General features: G+C 35.5%; 1 protein-coding gene, 1 non-coding gene and 1 pseudogene across 3 annotated transcripts in view; 2 read left to right on the top strand and 1 right to left on the bottom strand.

The window, feature by feature from the left end:
• Kdm1a (lysine demethylase 1A) overlaps positions 1 to 16,777 on the top strand; it is a 76,896-nt gene that overhangs the window by 6,875 nt on the left and 53,244 nt on the right. For both annotated transcript variants that reach the window (XM_004850542.3, XM_004850543.3), the window contains exon 2: positions 7,169 to 7,334. In XM_004850542.3, coding sequence (XP_004850599.1) covers positions 7,169 to 7,334 — 166 coding nt within the window. The remainder of the gene's footprint in view (positions 1 to 7,168; positions 7,335 to 16,777) is intronic.
• Positions 13,235 to 13,362, top strand: LOC147827258 (small nucleolar RNA SNORA19). The gene has a single exon (XR_015452859.1). It is a non-coding gene; the product is annotated as a small nucleolar RNA SNORA19 (small nucleolar RNA).
• LOC106009862 (chromobox protein homolog 3 pseudogene) lies at positions 15,937 to 16,519 on the bottom strand (annotated as a pseudogene).

Raw genomic sequence — 16,777 nt, 5'->3', positions numbered from 1 at the left:
AAGTACAGGCATGATGCAGAAATAATGTGCATACTTGATAACGAATGGATTTGGTTGTGTCTCATATGAATCTTCATAATTCAATACATGATGTGTTGTAACAGATGTACTTTATGTACTCAAGTAAAATAAAGAAATATTTTCTGGATGTTAATGCCTGCAAGCAATATTTTGTCACTTTTATGTGGACCATCTTTTTTTTTTTAAACAGGGTCTCTGTAGTTCAGACTGGCCTTGAACTTACTATGTAGCTCAAGCTGGCCTCAAACTCACAACAGTCCTCCTGCCTCAGCCTCCGCAGTGCTGGTATTTACAGGTGTGGGCCTCCATGCCTGGCTGTTATTCTTAACTCCCATCATGGTTATTGCCACTCCTGTCTCCTAAGCCTTCAGTTAACACTTGATTTAATGGAAACTTTATGAAGCCTTGCCTGTAAGAAGTCTTGACCTGGGTGAAGAATTCATGGGATAAAATCACTGGCAGCTATGTTGCCAATGCATTGCAAGCAGACTACATGGACAAGAAGTGCTCATTTAAAGAGAGCTCTTTTACTGGATATGAGGAATTGGGGCCAGTGGTTGGTTCTACAGGAAATGGAGTCTCGAGAAATTCAGGCTAGAATTCAGTTTTTGAAGAGTTATGACGTTCCAGATAACGTGATTATATTTGAATAAGTGTAGATTTTATACATAGATAATGTAGATTGTTGTACATGAAAAAATAAGACATCCCCTGAAAATAAGTCCAATTGTGTCTTTTCAAACAAAAATTAATATAAGACTCAGTTTTATTTTTGGGGAAATACAGTGTTCCTGTCTTTTGCATTTCCATGTGAAGTATAGGATCACTTTATTAGTTTTTGCAGAGTACAGCTGGGATCGAGATTAGGATTATATTTAATCTGTTGACCAATTTGGAGCATGCTGAAAGAGTTTTGTATTTGTAATTCTCCTGTGTTTATTTTCATTCCTTTTGTTTTGGCTTTTTATTGTGATTAGTTTTTCAACTTTCAAAAGAAGAATGAGTTATTGTTAATTTGGGGTAGCAATGAGGAAGCAAGGAGCTGGGAAAATTTACCCATTGCTAGGCAGCCTTGGGAGTCAGAGGAAATGGAGTTCAATGGATAGAGTACCCATTTAAAGATTTAAAAAGCCAGTTGAGGCCAGAACAGGTCTTGCTTAAAGAGTTCTGAGGTGTATGCAGGTGTTTTATTGCCTGGGAGTTTATCCAGTTTGGGGACTCTCCTTTAAAAAATTTATATAATTACATAATCAAAATTACATTCAGTTTAAGAGGGCCATGCATTTGAGGATCCTTGAAACTGAAGTTTCATTGTTCTAGAATAAATTCACTTCTGGGTGCATAAATGGTAAAATATGGTGAAATCGGTATATTGGGTTAGAATTTCAGAAACACTACAGTTTCAGGAATGGAGATCTTGAGCTAGACCTTTAAATGCCAGAATTTAGAAAAGTAGTCTGGAAAAAAAGGAATATGTGCGTTTCATTTCATCTTCCTGTGATTCCTTTTCTGGTAAATTCTACCTTGTGAGGTTAGGTTTAGATACAATATAAACAAATTCTTATTGCAGTGTCTGCAAAAAGTAAGTAGGTGGCTAGTAATTCAGTACTACCAGTGGAGAATATGCTTGGAATGTAGTACAAAGTGGTTTGGAGTGGCAGGGAGTCCAGAGTGGACAGCCTGATCTTGGGAATAGTGGGCAAATAAATTTAATTGCAGATGGGTTTCATTTGGGAGCAAGATGGATCAGTAGTGTTCGGCTTGTAAAATTGTGTCCAGGTTGTAGAGTACATGAATGCTTCTTTTTGTGAACAGTTCATTTTGCTTACTGAAGCGTTTGGCAGAATTTTGCTTTGGATCATGAAACTCCGCATCAGGTGATGAAAACGACAATGGCCATCTACCCCACACAAACCCAAACACAGCCATCTTCCCCAGAATTGTAGAACGAATTTAGTTCATGAACCAAGCTAGCACTGACTACATTTGTGCTATCCAACACGATAGCCACTAACCACATTAAGGTTAAAAATGCTTCTTCAGTCACCTTAATAGCCCTGTATGCCCAGCATAGATACAGAGCATTATCCTCATCACAAAAAGTTCTGTCAGACAGCACTGAACTGTACATGAAGTGCAGACCATAAGTGCTGTGAGAACTCAGAAGGCAAGGATTTATATGTAGTTTTAGAATAACTAGGAAATAATCTGTAGAGGAGGTGGACCTTGAGTTTTAGACATTTGATTAGCAGAAAAAGGTTGGAGACATTTTAGGGAGTTTGGAGTGGTTAGAACCACTTTGAGGACTTCTTGACTAGTTGTTAAAAAATTATTAGAGAGGAGTTTGAATAGTGTATACCAGTTTGAAAAATTTGGCATTCATCTGTTAAACTATCCGAAAATATCATGTACTGTATTTGGAAAGTTAAGCAGCACTTGTGTCATAAAAACTTTAAAAAGGCAGAAAGATTTTTAAAAAAAGAAAAAGAAAAACCAGAGCTTAAAGTAATTGGAAAGTGAATGGGTCTACGTATATAGTAAGGGGCACGGGGTGGGGGCTGAAAAAGAAAAGATTATAGTTGTAAATTTGGGAGTCATCAGTGTAAGAGTAAGAATAATTATCCTACTCATATTATGCGCATTGAAACTTTTGTGTCTTTGGTTGTAAGTAGTTTTAGAACCTCTGAAGTCTGAGTTTTTTGTGTTTTTTTTGGTACCAGGGATCAAACTCGGGTCCTTGCGCTTGCAAGGCAAACGATGGAACCACTAAGCTAAATCCCCAGCCCATGAAGTCTGAGATTTTTAGAGGTGAGAGGTTCCCAGTCCTTTGGGTTCGAGATTGAACTATTTCTTTAGGGCAATGGTGGAGAACCTATGGCACGCGTGCTGCAGTGGGCCATTTGTATCATTGGAAGCTCTAAAAGGTTCACTGTCACTGCTTTAGGGGAATAGTTTATTTTTTTAGTTTGTGTGTTTCTTTTAGATGATTTAAAAACTTTATTAAATGGGGAAACTTTATAAAATACAATTTGGTACAAAATCTCAAAATAAAATACCACTTGTCAGTTTCATATTAAGTTTAAATTTATACCGTGCTCTTAGTTGTCAGTGTATGTGTAAGAATCTGGGGATATTGGTGAAACCAGCTTTGAGTTTGGGGTTTAAGCAGTCTTGGCCTTAAAATCCAATTGTATTTCTGTGTTTTTTATGTGAAGTGTTGTGACTATCCACTACTGATTGATAAGTTATGCAAAAGTTGGTTTTTTTGTTTTTTTAAAACTTGCCTTGCCATCCATCTCAGGACACTCTCAGTTGGACAGAGATGACAGAAGAAACTTCATTCTCAGGTCTACCCCAAATTGAGTTACGCCAAAGGAGTACAAGTTAACGTGTTGGTGATCTTTAAAGGACTAAGGCTTGGTTTAACACATAGGAGTGTGTATTTATACATTTTAATGCATTTTAAACATTGAAAAAAATAAATGAAATGCTGAAGAATCCTATGTCCCTATCAAATAGTGTTGGCTTTTTATTTTACTTTATTAGTGTTGGCTTTTTAAATGCTACCTTTAAATGTTTTTGCTTCTACCTCTGAAGTGTTTTCTAATCTTTTTTTTTTCCCGTGAAGAGTAAGAACTCCTTAGAGGTAGAAGCAAAATCTTTATATGTAGATGAAATGATCATCTATAGAGAAAATACTAAGAAATCTCTAGGAGTCCCTAGAACTTGTATTTGAATTTAGCAGGATTAGAAAACACAAGGTATATATTAAAGTTCAGGTCTGTGTATACTTGCTATAAATGAAGAATTGGATATTGAAATTTAAAAGGTATGTAGGAGTACAAAGGACCTAGAAAAGTTAAAAAAAAAAAAAAAAGCAAAAACAGTGTTGGAAGACGTTTTGTACCTAATTTTAAGACTTCTTTTAAAGCTACAGTAATCAAGGCAGTGTTGGTGTAAGGAAAGACATATAGATCATTGGAATAAAACAGAGAATCTAGAAATAGAACCACACATATATGGTCCACTGAGTTTTGAAAGATTATTTAACATTAGCATTTTATAGAATATAAACTCAATTCAAGAGCCGAGGAAGAGATAGTGTTTATAAAGATTTTGCTTCTACCTTGCCAATCCTATCCTAGTTGTGTCATTTTATTGCCAGACTATTTTGGTGGGGCCTAGGTTTCAAAGTTTAATGGACAGATGAGGAGTAAGCATATCTGCCCTTGTTCCCCACCTTAGGGAGAAACATTGAATCGTCTCCATTCGTATAAGTCATTTTTGCTGGAAGTATGGAGTACGTGTCTTTAATCTGTTGAGAAGGTTCTGTTCTACTTCTAGTCTCCTGATAGCTTTTACCATGAACAGCTGTAGAATGTAGTCCAGTACTTTTTCTCCACCTAGTGAGAGGATCATATGGCTTTTTGCTTTCCTCTGTTAAATTCATGACTTTTGGGGGTGAATCTTCCAATGCTGAACCAACACTGCCATCCCTATAACAAAACCACTTTCTACATCCTGCCAGATCTGACTTCTAATAGTTTGTTTTGTTAAACAAATTTCTATCTATGTTCATACTTTTTTCTTCTATTATCTTTATCCAGTTTTAGGCTTAGCACAATGTTGAGTTCTTAAAATGAGGGGAGAAGTGTTCCTTCTTTTTTCTGCTTTAATTGTTTGATATAATTTATCAGTTAAAATGTATATGAGCCTGCTGTTGTCATATAGGTAGGTTTTCAAGCTAGGAATATACTTTCTTTAATAGGTGCTATTCAAATGTTATATTTCCTCCAGAGTTAGTTTCATTAATTTGTCTTCCAAGGTACTTCTTAGAAGTTGTCAAATTTATTTCAAAAAAGATTTTTGAAATATGCTTTCTATATCCTTTTAAATTCTGTAAAATCTGTGGTAATGTCTCCTAGATCTTAATATTGTAATTTATAAAATGTATAATTGATACTGTGTAACAGGAAGAAAAGGTCTAAAGGTGCAGAGGAAGTGGGAGGGGTAAGGGAAAGGAAAAAAGGGGAAAGAAAAATATGAGAAAAGGAAAAAAATGGAAACAGAGTCTTTGCAAATAGGGAAGGGTGGAGGGGGTGAAGGGAGGGCAAGGGAAGGGGAAAAAAATAAGAACCGAGATACTCATGTAATGGTACAAGATCCCAATGATGAATGTAACTGTATTTTATACCTAAAATGTACCAATAAACTTAATGGGGAAAAAAAAAATACTTGTTGAATAAATTTTAAAAAATAAGAATGGTGTCAATAAATTACAGAAAACATTAAAAAAAAAAAAAGAACTCCTTAGAGGAGCCTTTTCCAAATGTTCCCTGTTAATAATTATTTTTCTGTCCAAACACTGGATTTTAAACATTGTTTAAAAGATTACTTTGCTGAAAAACTTCTCAGTACCTTTAATGTGCATTGTGACTCCTAGAGTGGGCTTATAAAGAACTCAGTGTTTTGTTGGACATAGTGACACACACTTGTAATCCCAGTTGTTTGGGAGGCTGAGGCAGGAGGATCATCAGTTTGAGGTCAGCCTGGGCAACTTAGACCCTGTCTCAAAATAAAAAAGGGCTAGGGATGTAGCTCAGTGGTAGAGTGCTGACCTTGCATGTATGAGGCTCTGGCTGGGTTCATGCCCTAGTACCACATAATAAACCCAACAAAACCAAAGTTTCCCAAACTTGATCTTGGGATCCCTTCAAGTGATTAGTGAATGAGTAGGTTTGATGGAGGTAAGATCATAGCACTGAATCTTTGAAACTGAGGGGTCAAGCTCTGTTAAGGAGAGATAAAAGGAAAAAGAAAACTGGATGCTATAAGCTTTGTTTTTGTTTGTTTTACATTTTCTGATCTCTTTTCCTCTTTGAAACCGTCTTTTTCCTTCTTGCTGTTTTCTCACCCATTGTCCTGAGAACTATTCCTACAGTTTTTCTCAGGATAAAGTTCAGTATTATTTACATTTCAGAAAGTTTTCTCTGTGAGATGGTCATCTGAGCCAGATCATTTGTTTGCAATTAGATTTTCAGCATATTGAGTATAAGGATATACTCATTTATAATTGTTTTTTCCGTTGTGCCGTGTGCTGTGTTTAGTATTTCAGTAGATGGATACTGTACAGTTATTCATACACTAAATTAAGATTCCTAGAGCATCTCGGTCATTGGTTTATCTTTAATTTTTGTTTCCATTTTCTAACTCAATCTCATTTTTCATTAAAGTTCTTTTCCTTCCTCTGTCTGTCCTCCATCCCCCAAATCCTAAAATAATAAAAGAAAAAGAATAAAAAGTAACCAGCTACCTGGAGCTAACAGAAAGACATCTAGAAAATTAAAATAGATTCTTTTCACTGTAATTGTGGGATAATTCATTAATTCAATAGCTATGGTATACGTGGTAAATGTTGTTGTTCTCCATCCCCGTATCTAATTTTTTATTTCATCTTTTTATTGAATCAATAATAATTAAAGAGCTGTATATTCTATGGCTTTCTGGAATGCAGTCATAGTTTGATAGTGTTCCCATGCCAACTATTTATAATACATACATTCTTTTTAAAAAATGGGATTGGGGATTGAACCCAGGGCCTCCACAGTGTGCTACATCTCTGACCCTTTTTTATTTTTTGTTTTGAGTCAGGATCTCACTAAGTTACTCAGACTGAGCTCAAACTTTCAATCCTCCTGCTTTAGCCTCCCAGAGTGCTGGGATTACAGATGTGTGTCACCACACCAGGCTACAACAAGTAGTCTTTTTAGACAGACTTGGTATTCTGGTTAACTATATTTTTGTCAGAGATACAGCTCTTTTGTTGAAAGTTCCAAAATACAAGTATGATATATACACACTGAAAAAAAACACTTAGGTATAGAGAGCCTCAGAGTGTGATTTGAATTGGTCATTGTTATGATGTAAAAGTTACAGATCAAACTAAACCTGAACTGACCAAGAGTGTTTCATGAGGCTTTTGTTTTTAATAAGTTCCTATTGCAAACTGGCTTGTTCCTTGTTAAATGCTTATTTCCCTTAAAATTTCAAATTAGAAAGCCATTCATATTCACTAATAGTTCCAGGTAGGCTCCCTAATTTTAGATGTTCACTGTACTTAGTTTTTCCTGTTACAATCTCTACATAGGTGGAGTACCGAGAGATGGATGAGAGCTTGGCGAACCTCTCAGAAGATGAATATTATTCAGAAGAAGAGAGGAATGCTAAAGCAGAGAAAGAAAAGAAGCTTCCTCCACCACCCCCTCAAGCCCCACCTGAGGAAGAAAATGAAAGTGAGCCTGAAGAACCATCTGGTGAGTTGTAGTAACCAATCACAGTTTTATCATAGAAATAAAAATAATCGGATTTATTCCTATTTTGCAGTGTTACGTATGTCTTCGTCTTTGGTTTGTACTCTAATATTTGATCTCTTGCCGTATGTGTCTTTATGTGTGTGTGTATATGTATATATGTACACATACGTAGTGGCGCTGATAGTCTTTTATGTATGTCTGTACACATGTAGAAAGAAATTAAAGGAGGTTAGAAGGACATGGCGGTACAAGGCATTTGGAAAGTAGAAGAAAATAAATGGTTGTAAAAAAAACACAGAATGACAAATCCAAAGAACCAATCCTGTCAGTGACTCAGAACTTAAAGGTAGAATGTGACAGAAATTGTTCTGACTAAATTATGCCTTTACAACATATATTCTTTCTGCTAAAACTTTCATGGTATGGTCAGTTTTGAGAAATGCCTATTCCGATGAACAAATGTTAAATAAATATATATATATTGTTTATATTCATTTATTCTGAGGTCTAAAGAAAAATATATTCTGATTGCCTGTAAATGCTTAGTTATTGACCCTCCAGGCAAAAGAAGGATATAAGAAAGACTATAAAGTGAATCTCAGCTAACACAGGCTTCCTTATGCTGAGGAAACACTGGTAGTCTCTAGCATTGGTTTCATAGCTACAGGCAGCTTTAAAGAATTTCCAGTAACATTCTCAGCCTCGAGTCTTGGCTCACTGAAGATATCCAGCCCAGTGGGGTACCCCACTGTTGTGCAGAAACCAAGTGAAAACCAAAATCTTAATTAATTTTTTGTATCTTTTCTTTTTAATGACATTACATTAATTCTTCTTGATTTTGAGTTTTTTACTAAGTTCCTCTTCTTGAAATAATTTTTATATTTCCATTACCTCCAGGTTCACTTACCTCACCAATTCTTTTAGCTCTATATTCTTCAAAAACAAAATGCTGGTTTCAGCCCCATCTGCTGTATCTTGCATTACTTTCCTAGATACGTGGTTTATGACATGTTTTGACAAGTTCTCTTTTGGCTTAGCCTTTTTTGGTAGTATTTCTTCTCTGTGAGGATACTATGAATTAATAGTTGTTGTTTTTTTTATATATATAAAAACAAACCAGTATGCTTCATATGAGAGGAGTAAAAACAATTTTTTTCTTTCTTTTCTTTGCAGTAATAGGTTCAAGCCCAGGGCCCCCACTGAGCTACATCCTCAACCCTTTTTATTATTTTTATTTTGAAATAGGGTCTTGCTCAGTTACTAAGTTGTCTAATAGGCTGTGCTCAAACTTGAAATCCTTCTGCTTCAGCCCTTCAGACTGCTGGGATTGCAGGTGTACACCAGCACAACTGGCTAAGTAACAAAAATTTATAATTTACAGGATTGAAATAAAGTATTAAAGTAATACTCTTTGAAAAACAGAGAAAGGTTAGATTCTGGGTTCACTTTTATCATAAGAGTGACAGGTTTTATTTTTGTTGTTGTTTTTCAGAAGAGTAGTTTTTCCTAAAACTGTCCTGAAATGATTTGTTGGGTAACTCCTCATTGGAAGGTTAATTATAGTCTCCGTGGTACATTACCTTTGGGACCAATGTCCCCAGTCAAGTGAGTGAGTGTAGCTCCCTTTGTACTTCAACATCGTCTCTATTGTTTTTCTTTTTCCTTGTATGGCAGTCTTCTACATTTAGTTCTCTTCCCTTCTTTCAGCTCGTGTCCAGCCTTTCTTTGTTCACTGCAAATTTTAAGCTAAGTATTGGGTTTGGTGTTTTCTTTTTCTTGATTTTTTTTCACAAATGTAAGGCATTGTTCCCATAAAAAGTGTCTTAGCAGGGACCGGGGAATTAGCTCAGTGGTGCCACCGCCTGCCTTGCCAAGTGCAAGGTCCTGAGTTTAATCCTCGGTACCAAAAAAAAAAAAAGTGTTTTAGCAAAAGAGATTAGGGATTTGGGATTTGGGGCAGCTGTCGTAGTGCTTTACAGTGCATTGCTTTAGTTTAAATAGGTTGTCTGAATCTTTTGTTTTTAGTTTTTTGAAACAGAGTCTCACTGTGTAATCCAAGCTGGCCTTGAATTTGCTGTGTAGCTCAGGCTGGCCTTAGTGTACTACAGCTGCATACCACCACATCCTGCTATCCTAGTCTTTTGGGGAAAAGTTAAGTTTTAAATTGAAGCCATCTACAGTGCTAGGAGATATGTTGGTGATAGTCAAAATTTGCCATTATATTAATGGTGATGATAAAAATCTATTTTTCCCCTATGTACTTTTTTTTGGTACCGGGCATTGAACTCGGGACCTTGTACTTTTGAAGCAGGCGGCGGAACCACTGAGCTAAATCTCCAGCCCTAAAAATGTGTTTTTCCTCTAAGCCAGATGTGATGGTGCACGCCTGTAATCCAGTCCTAGCACTCGGATCACTGTGAGTTCAAGGATAGACTGTGCTACGTATTGAGTTGAAGGCCAGCCTGAGCTACATAGCGAGACACTCTCAAAAAAAATTTATCTCCACCAACGCTGCTTCAGTATTGTTATAAACTTTGCTATTGTTGGTGATAACAAGAAAATATTTTTTTGTCTAAAATAATTTAGAATCTTTTGAAAGTTTCTGTGGCGAATTAAGTACTTTTCCTTAGGAAACATTAGCAATTTACTAGCCTCATAGTTTAAAAATAGACTGGGTCCTGATGGTGACTTACAATTTATTATCAGATGAGTTAAATATTTAGAAATTGTGCAGGGCTACCACATTTGTTGTATTAGAGAAAGCTCTTTCACAAGTGTTCTCAGTTAAAAAGTAAATGGAAGCATTGTCATATAGAATTATTAAAATCTTGGAAAATGTGTTTATTTCCTTATCAAACCCTTTCTTTATTTCAGTCATTTGTTTAATAGTTAATTCTGTAAAATATATATGTAATGGGGCTGGGGGTTTAGCTCAGTGGTTCTGGCATCTGCCTCACAAGCGCAAGGTCTCGAGTTCAATCCCCGCTACCAAAAAATATATATATGTATATGTAATGTTTGCATAAATTTTATTACCAACTTTTAAATTTGTTTAGAAAAGTTAAAAAAAGTTGCTATCTGTAGTGTTAATTTTAAGAAGAAAATATTTTGTCACTTATGAAAGCATAAAGTATTTGGAGGTCTGTGGGTTGAATAATTTGACTGGAGAAAGTTCCTCTAAGGAGAGGACTAAGGAGGAAGCTGGAAAGGGAGTTAGGAGCCATAATGTGGGAGCCTGGCTTGATTAAAGAATTTGAGCTAAATTGGGAGGCTGGGGGTATCCCTGAGGGTGGTTTTGTTTTTGTTTTTTCAGTGCAAGGAAAACAAGTGGGTGCCGCAGCACCGAGCTATCCCCACCGCCACCCCTCAAATATTGAGGGGTTTTTTTGGCAAGAGAGGTTGTATTAAAATATATGTTGTAGAAGGTGATCTGATGTGCTCTGTAAGGGCGACTAACAGAAGCAGACTGGAAAGGCTATTGCGGTAGTTGCATTTAGTAAATTTGGGTTGAGGGATGACATTTTTCTCAGTATGAGAGTATATTTGGAGGTGGGTTGAGGTGCTGGGAATTGAACCCTTGGCCTTGCTTATACAAAGAATGTGCTTTACCATTAACCTTTACCCTCAGTTCCCAAAGGTTTCTTTTTGGTACCGGGGATTGAACTCGGGACCCTGTGCTTGTGCGGCAGGCGCCAGAACCACTGAGCTAAATCCCTGGTCCCCCCAAAGGTTTTTAAAATGAGAATACAAAAGTTGTTTCTGTCTGGTTGGATTTACTTTATTGAGAAGTTCTCTGATTTGGCTTTTCTTTTTTTTAACTTATAAGGCTATTTTATGAAATTACCCAAAGATTTAAATGCAAAGGAGTGTAAGAGATTAACCATACACTAGAAGCCCAAAGGATTCAGCTGAAGGCCTGGATCCCAGCAGTTTCCCACACAAGTTCAGCTGAAGGCCTAGAGTCCAAGGCAATGTCCTCCTCGAGTCCAGCCAGTGGCTTAGAGCCCACGGAAATGTGTCATGCTTGTTCGTATTGAGGATCCGCACCTGGAGGGCTCAAAGGCCAGTGTTTTTAGGTTTTCACTTTTTTTAAAAAAGAGACAGATTATTTAGAAATTAATAAACATTCCTTGATGTAGTTGCAAAGCAAAAGGAAAATCAAAACTGAACATACAAATTATTTTTTAAAAAGAGTACCTCACATCTAAACCTATGATACATGTAGTCAGAAGAAAATACAGTTTTTAAATTATATATTATTTTTTCAAATAATAAAAATTGTATAACCTATAAAATTATATTTCTCATTTTTAATTTTTTTATTAGTACAGGTTTATAGTGCATAATGGTCACATTCCTTGTGGGGAGTTGGTATATGTGCATGACACATCTTAATTCTTCTCTTTTTAAAATCCTCTTCTTGCCCCTTTCCTATCTCAGATTTTCAATTTTTCACCATAACTTAATGTGACATTGTAGTCCTGTTGATGATCAAAGTAGATAAATGTTTTTATTTGTTTTTACTAAATAAGATGTTGATATTTTAAACCTACCTAATTTTGTTTTCTTAAAAATTTTCATGTATTTCTGTATTTATTATCTTGCTTAATATATTTGTTTTAACAAATGATGGATTTATTTGGTTTCTCAGTATTTTTTCTGTGAGGATGAACATAGGTTTTTTGTTTGAGCAGATTGCATTAGATTTGTGTGTTTATTTGTAGGGTCACATAATTGTGGAGCTTCTATAAAACAGAGTAAAACTCTTATTCAGTTGGGCATTACTTATTTAGAATAATTGCCCTGAAAGAAGTAGCCTTCTTTCAGAAAAAGGCTGTTTTGCTTTCATGGCTATTTGTTACCCTGTGTACCTTGGATCATTCCTCAGTTTCACATTAGTGAGGCTTTGGTCTTCACTGATTTCCTAGCACTTAGCTTTTTTGATTTTCATATAAAAACATGATTTTGATTTTTTTTTCCCTACTGCCTTTTCAGTTGAAATTTACCAGAAAACCCTTACTAAGTAGTTTCTGGATTTGTGTTTTCTCTAGGAGCTCTGGCTTGGGAAGATATATTCTATTTTGAGTTAGAAGTAGCTTTTTTGTGTATAGCCTGAGACTTATGGAAACATTAAAATAAGAAAAGGAAATTTGAAATGGGATATTATGATGCCTTTCTCAAGGCTTCCAGTTAATGGGTTTCTCAATAGAGAAATCAAGGGCCTGTGTGTAACAGTGTGTGCATGTGTTTACCAGTTTTTTCAGGCTCTATGATGGTGCTAATACTTTATAATGAAGCTTAGAGGCTCCCATTATATCATTGGTTATCTACTTTATTCAATGACTATGGAAGGAATCACTAACTTGTTTATATTCTTGGACCAGTGGAGGTTCTCCCTGTAGAAGAGAAAGCTTCTCTTTTGTACATGGGAATTTTGGAAGTGTCTGCACTTGAAAAAGTTGCTCTTAATTAACAAAATTCATGATGTGAGAGATAGATATGACAAAAAATTCTGTGTGGTTTTGATTATTTTGTTTTTACCTTGTTTGTGTAATAGTTAAACTGCTGGCTGAAAATATTTTTAAAAAATCACTTTGGGCTTCAGGTAGAGCTTAGTGGTAGAATGCTTATCTAACATGAACAGTGTCCAGAGTTTGATCCTTGTCCCTGGGGGGAAAAAATCACATAAAAGGATATATAGTCTGAATTAATAAAAATGCTAAACAATAGAAAATATAAAATTATAGGTAGAAAAACTTAAAGATTTGATCATAAATGCTATTATAATAATGAAAATATCCATATGACAAAAGATTGAAGACCAAAAATTTGATGAATTAATTCAGTAGAGTAAAAATCCAAAGGCAGAGTCTTTTGGATTATCCTTTAAAGTTGCTATAACGTCCATTTCATTGACCTGCTTTCTTTTGTTTATGTGAGCAGTGTTATTATGTGTTATACAAATAGTTGATGGTTAATTAGCAGAATACTGATAAATAGTAATGCTGCCCACCTTCTTTAGACAACCAACAAATAAAGTTAGTATAATAGGATTTGATCAGAGAAGAATTGGAAGATTGATTTCCTTACTTTAAAAGGAAAAAAAAATGAGTGGTCCTAATATTAGATTTATTCTTGTATAGTTCTTCATGTAACTTACAAGGAACCCTGATTCCCCTTCAAGGCAGGCATACTGATTGGAATTGGTAATGGGCATGAGTGGTGGATAGTTATGGTAGGAGTTCAGATAAATAATTTTGTGGGGTTTTTGTTTATTTTTTGTGATTGTTTGTTTGTTTGGGTACCGGGGATCAAACTCAGGACCTTGTACTTGCGAGGCAGACAGCAGCACCACTGAGCTAAATCCCCAGCCCAATAATTTTGTTTTTTATCATTCTGTAATTTCTCAGATTACTCTATCCATGTTTATGAGTGGAATCACAGTGGGAGTAGCTTTCAGTTTTGGTGAGAATTTACTCAGGTGTTAACTGCCATAGGGAAGATGATAGGATTCTGTTACATCCCCCTGTCCCGCAGGAGGCCTTCTTTCATAGATTTGTGAGAAGTAGCCATGGAATTCATTACTGAAAGAGACATCTGTTTTGGCATTTATATATGCTACTGTAAGATGAATAACTGAAATCATTTGAGTTCTTGTTATATGAAATTATAATGTATACATTCAGAAAACAGAAATAGAATTAATTTTCTTGCCTTTGTTTTTGAATTGTTTTGTTTTGTTTTGTTTTTGGAATAGTATCATTTCAGTGTTATGATTTAGAACTGTGCTCCAAAGTAACTTACTGGAGGACTGAGAAAAAATATGACAGGCTGAAAAGGTAATCCAGATCAATTTAGCAAGATTCTTACCTGCTTTTATTTTGAGATAGACTATAAATGGACCAGCATACACAAAAATAAACACTAAAATGCAATACATGGTCCTTACTCTTGGATAACTTTTAGCTTAGCATGAGATAATTGTATATATTTGTGTAATAGAAGGAAGGAACCCTGTTAAGTATTACAATTCACTTTAAAAATTCTAGAAGGTATTTAGAGGCAGAAAGGATGATGATTGGTAGTATGTAGGGGAAATTTTTCAAGAAGTTAAAAAGAGGCATTCTCTTCACAAAATAAGATTCCACCAAATATGATTGATAGCCCCTCATTCACTTTATTCTACACACATTAATTGTATTACTATAATACTGTGTTGCAGGCACAGTACTGGTTTATAAGGGTTCGAAGATGAAAGACTAGGTTCTCTTGCAAAGAATTCAGTCCAATTTATGGTTACAGATATTAGTAGTCAACTACAATGGTGAAGCAGTACAATAAAAGTATATACAAAGTAAGAAGGGAACTCAAGTTGTTTTTATTAAGTGATATAAAATTGTATGAATTTGTCTTGTACAACATGTTTTGAAGTGTGTATCCATTGTAAATTGACTAAATCTAGCTAATTAAGATGTATCATCTCACTTAGCATTTTTTTAAATATAAAACTGTTGACCACTCACCATTATTTACAATGAAGTAAACATTATACAGTAGGATAACATTCTGACTACTACAAAGTTATTTTTCTGGCTTCTGCTGAAACAGTAACCCGAATACTGAAGATTGAGCCTACATGTAAGAACAAGTTGGGGTCAAGAAAAACATGCAGGTCAATAATTTAGATTATAAGTTTGTTCATTCATTTATTCTAGCAGGTCCTACATTGTGACCACCTCTAGCCAGTCAGTAGGTTTCCATGAGCCAAGTCTTAGACATCCATGAATCCTGACTTTGAATACAGATTTCAACTTGTAAGGGAATGGGTCATGAGCAATCTTTAATGATCCCTTAACAAGTCTTCCTTAGCTAATTCAAACAAACCAGGTTGACTAATTACCTTATTTGGGTGGGGAAGTTGTTGGTAATGATACAGTTTTTTTCAGGAATTCTTCAAGTAAACTGCTTTATTTTTGTAACTAAACACACAGATATGGCTGCTTTGAAAATACCCACTTTAAGCTGTCTGATTAACCACAGAATCATTATTTAACTTGAAAGGTTATGGCTTCAGGAAAACTTTCAATTTAACTGTGATTTATTTCTTAGGTTGCTCAGAATGATAGCATCTCAAACATGGGCTTATCACCATAGTTTTTGTTTGTTTGTTTGTTTGTTTGTTCTTTGGTATGGATCAAACAGGACCTGGAACTTTCAAGGCAGGCACCTGAACCACTGAGCTAAATCCCTGGCCCTCACCCATAGTTTTTGTTTTGGTGAATGTTTAAAAACAAAACAAAAACCATTTACATAATTATTTTATTTATATACACTCAAAAAACTCAGAATGGTCCTTATGCATGTGAGCTAAAAATGAGTTCTGTTTTAGTTTGATATGGATAATTTTCCCAATGTTTAGAAAAGCAGAGGAAATATATCAAGCTATCAAGTGCTGTTTTATCATAAAGGAAGCAACTACAGAAAACTTTTTATTTGTTCAAAGTAACCAGTGCTATTGATGCGAAACGAACAAAACCCAACAACTTCCCCAAATACTTTCAAAACCAACATATTAAACTTGATTTCCATCAGAATTGGTTTTTTTCACACTAGTGAATCAAACACCAAGAGTCATATTTTATTTATAATATATATATATGTAAAAATGATGTAAGTTGTTGACCTTCATCTTCTGGACAAGAATGCCAAGTTAGTCTCTCTTTATAAAAAAAAATTACAACTTGAGGACATTTCATATTTGCCTCTTTGGCCAGCACCAAGTCAGCCTCATCTGAATCTTTCCATTTCATGAGAAACATCAATTCTCCACTGCTGTTTGTAGCACCAATTATTCATTCAGGATCAAGACCTCTAGCAAATCCTCTAGGTTTGTCAGCAGTGTCTCTTTTCTTCTTTGATTTGCTATCATCAGATTCACTGTCAGATAAAGATTTTCTTGTTGTACCGTCTTTTTCTTTACTAGCTTTTTGAGAATTAAGAAATGCTTCCAATTAATTCTGGACAATCCAAATTTTCTTCAGGTTCCCATGTATTGTCAGCATCTGTAAATCCCTTCCACTTCAGGAAATACTCCATCTTCCCATTCACTACACGATGGTCCAGTACTTTTTCTACCAATTTTGTTTCTTTCCCATTTTTTGCACTGTAGTTTTATTGGAGGCCATTTTTTATTGCAGACTTGCAAAGCTATTAGGTCCACAGCGCGGCGGCGCCTAATGTGGAGGGGCAGGGCGGACTGGGGTGGGGGTGGGGGTGGGGGTCCGAGAACCTTGACCCAAGACCTCACCTCAGGTTTTTCAGTCTCCGCAGCTGCTAGTGCCAAAGCCAGACTCCTCCCCCTCCGTCTCACTTAGCATTTTTTGTAGTGAGACTGTTTAGCATATACTCAGCATTTTTTCAAGAATATAGCATATTGGGGCCGG

Source organism: Heterocephalus glaber, unplaced genomic scaffold (assembly GCF_053883595.1).
Source record: "Heterocephalus glaber isolate CG9 unplaced genomic scaffold, H.glaber_assembly_v1.0 deba00001452, whole genome shotgun sequence".
Taxonomy (NCBI): Eukaryota; Metazoa; Chordata; class Mammalia; order Rodentia; family Bathyergidae; genus Heterocephalus; species Heterocephalus glaber.
This window is presented reverse-complemented; position numbering and strand designations above follow the sequence as displayed.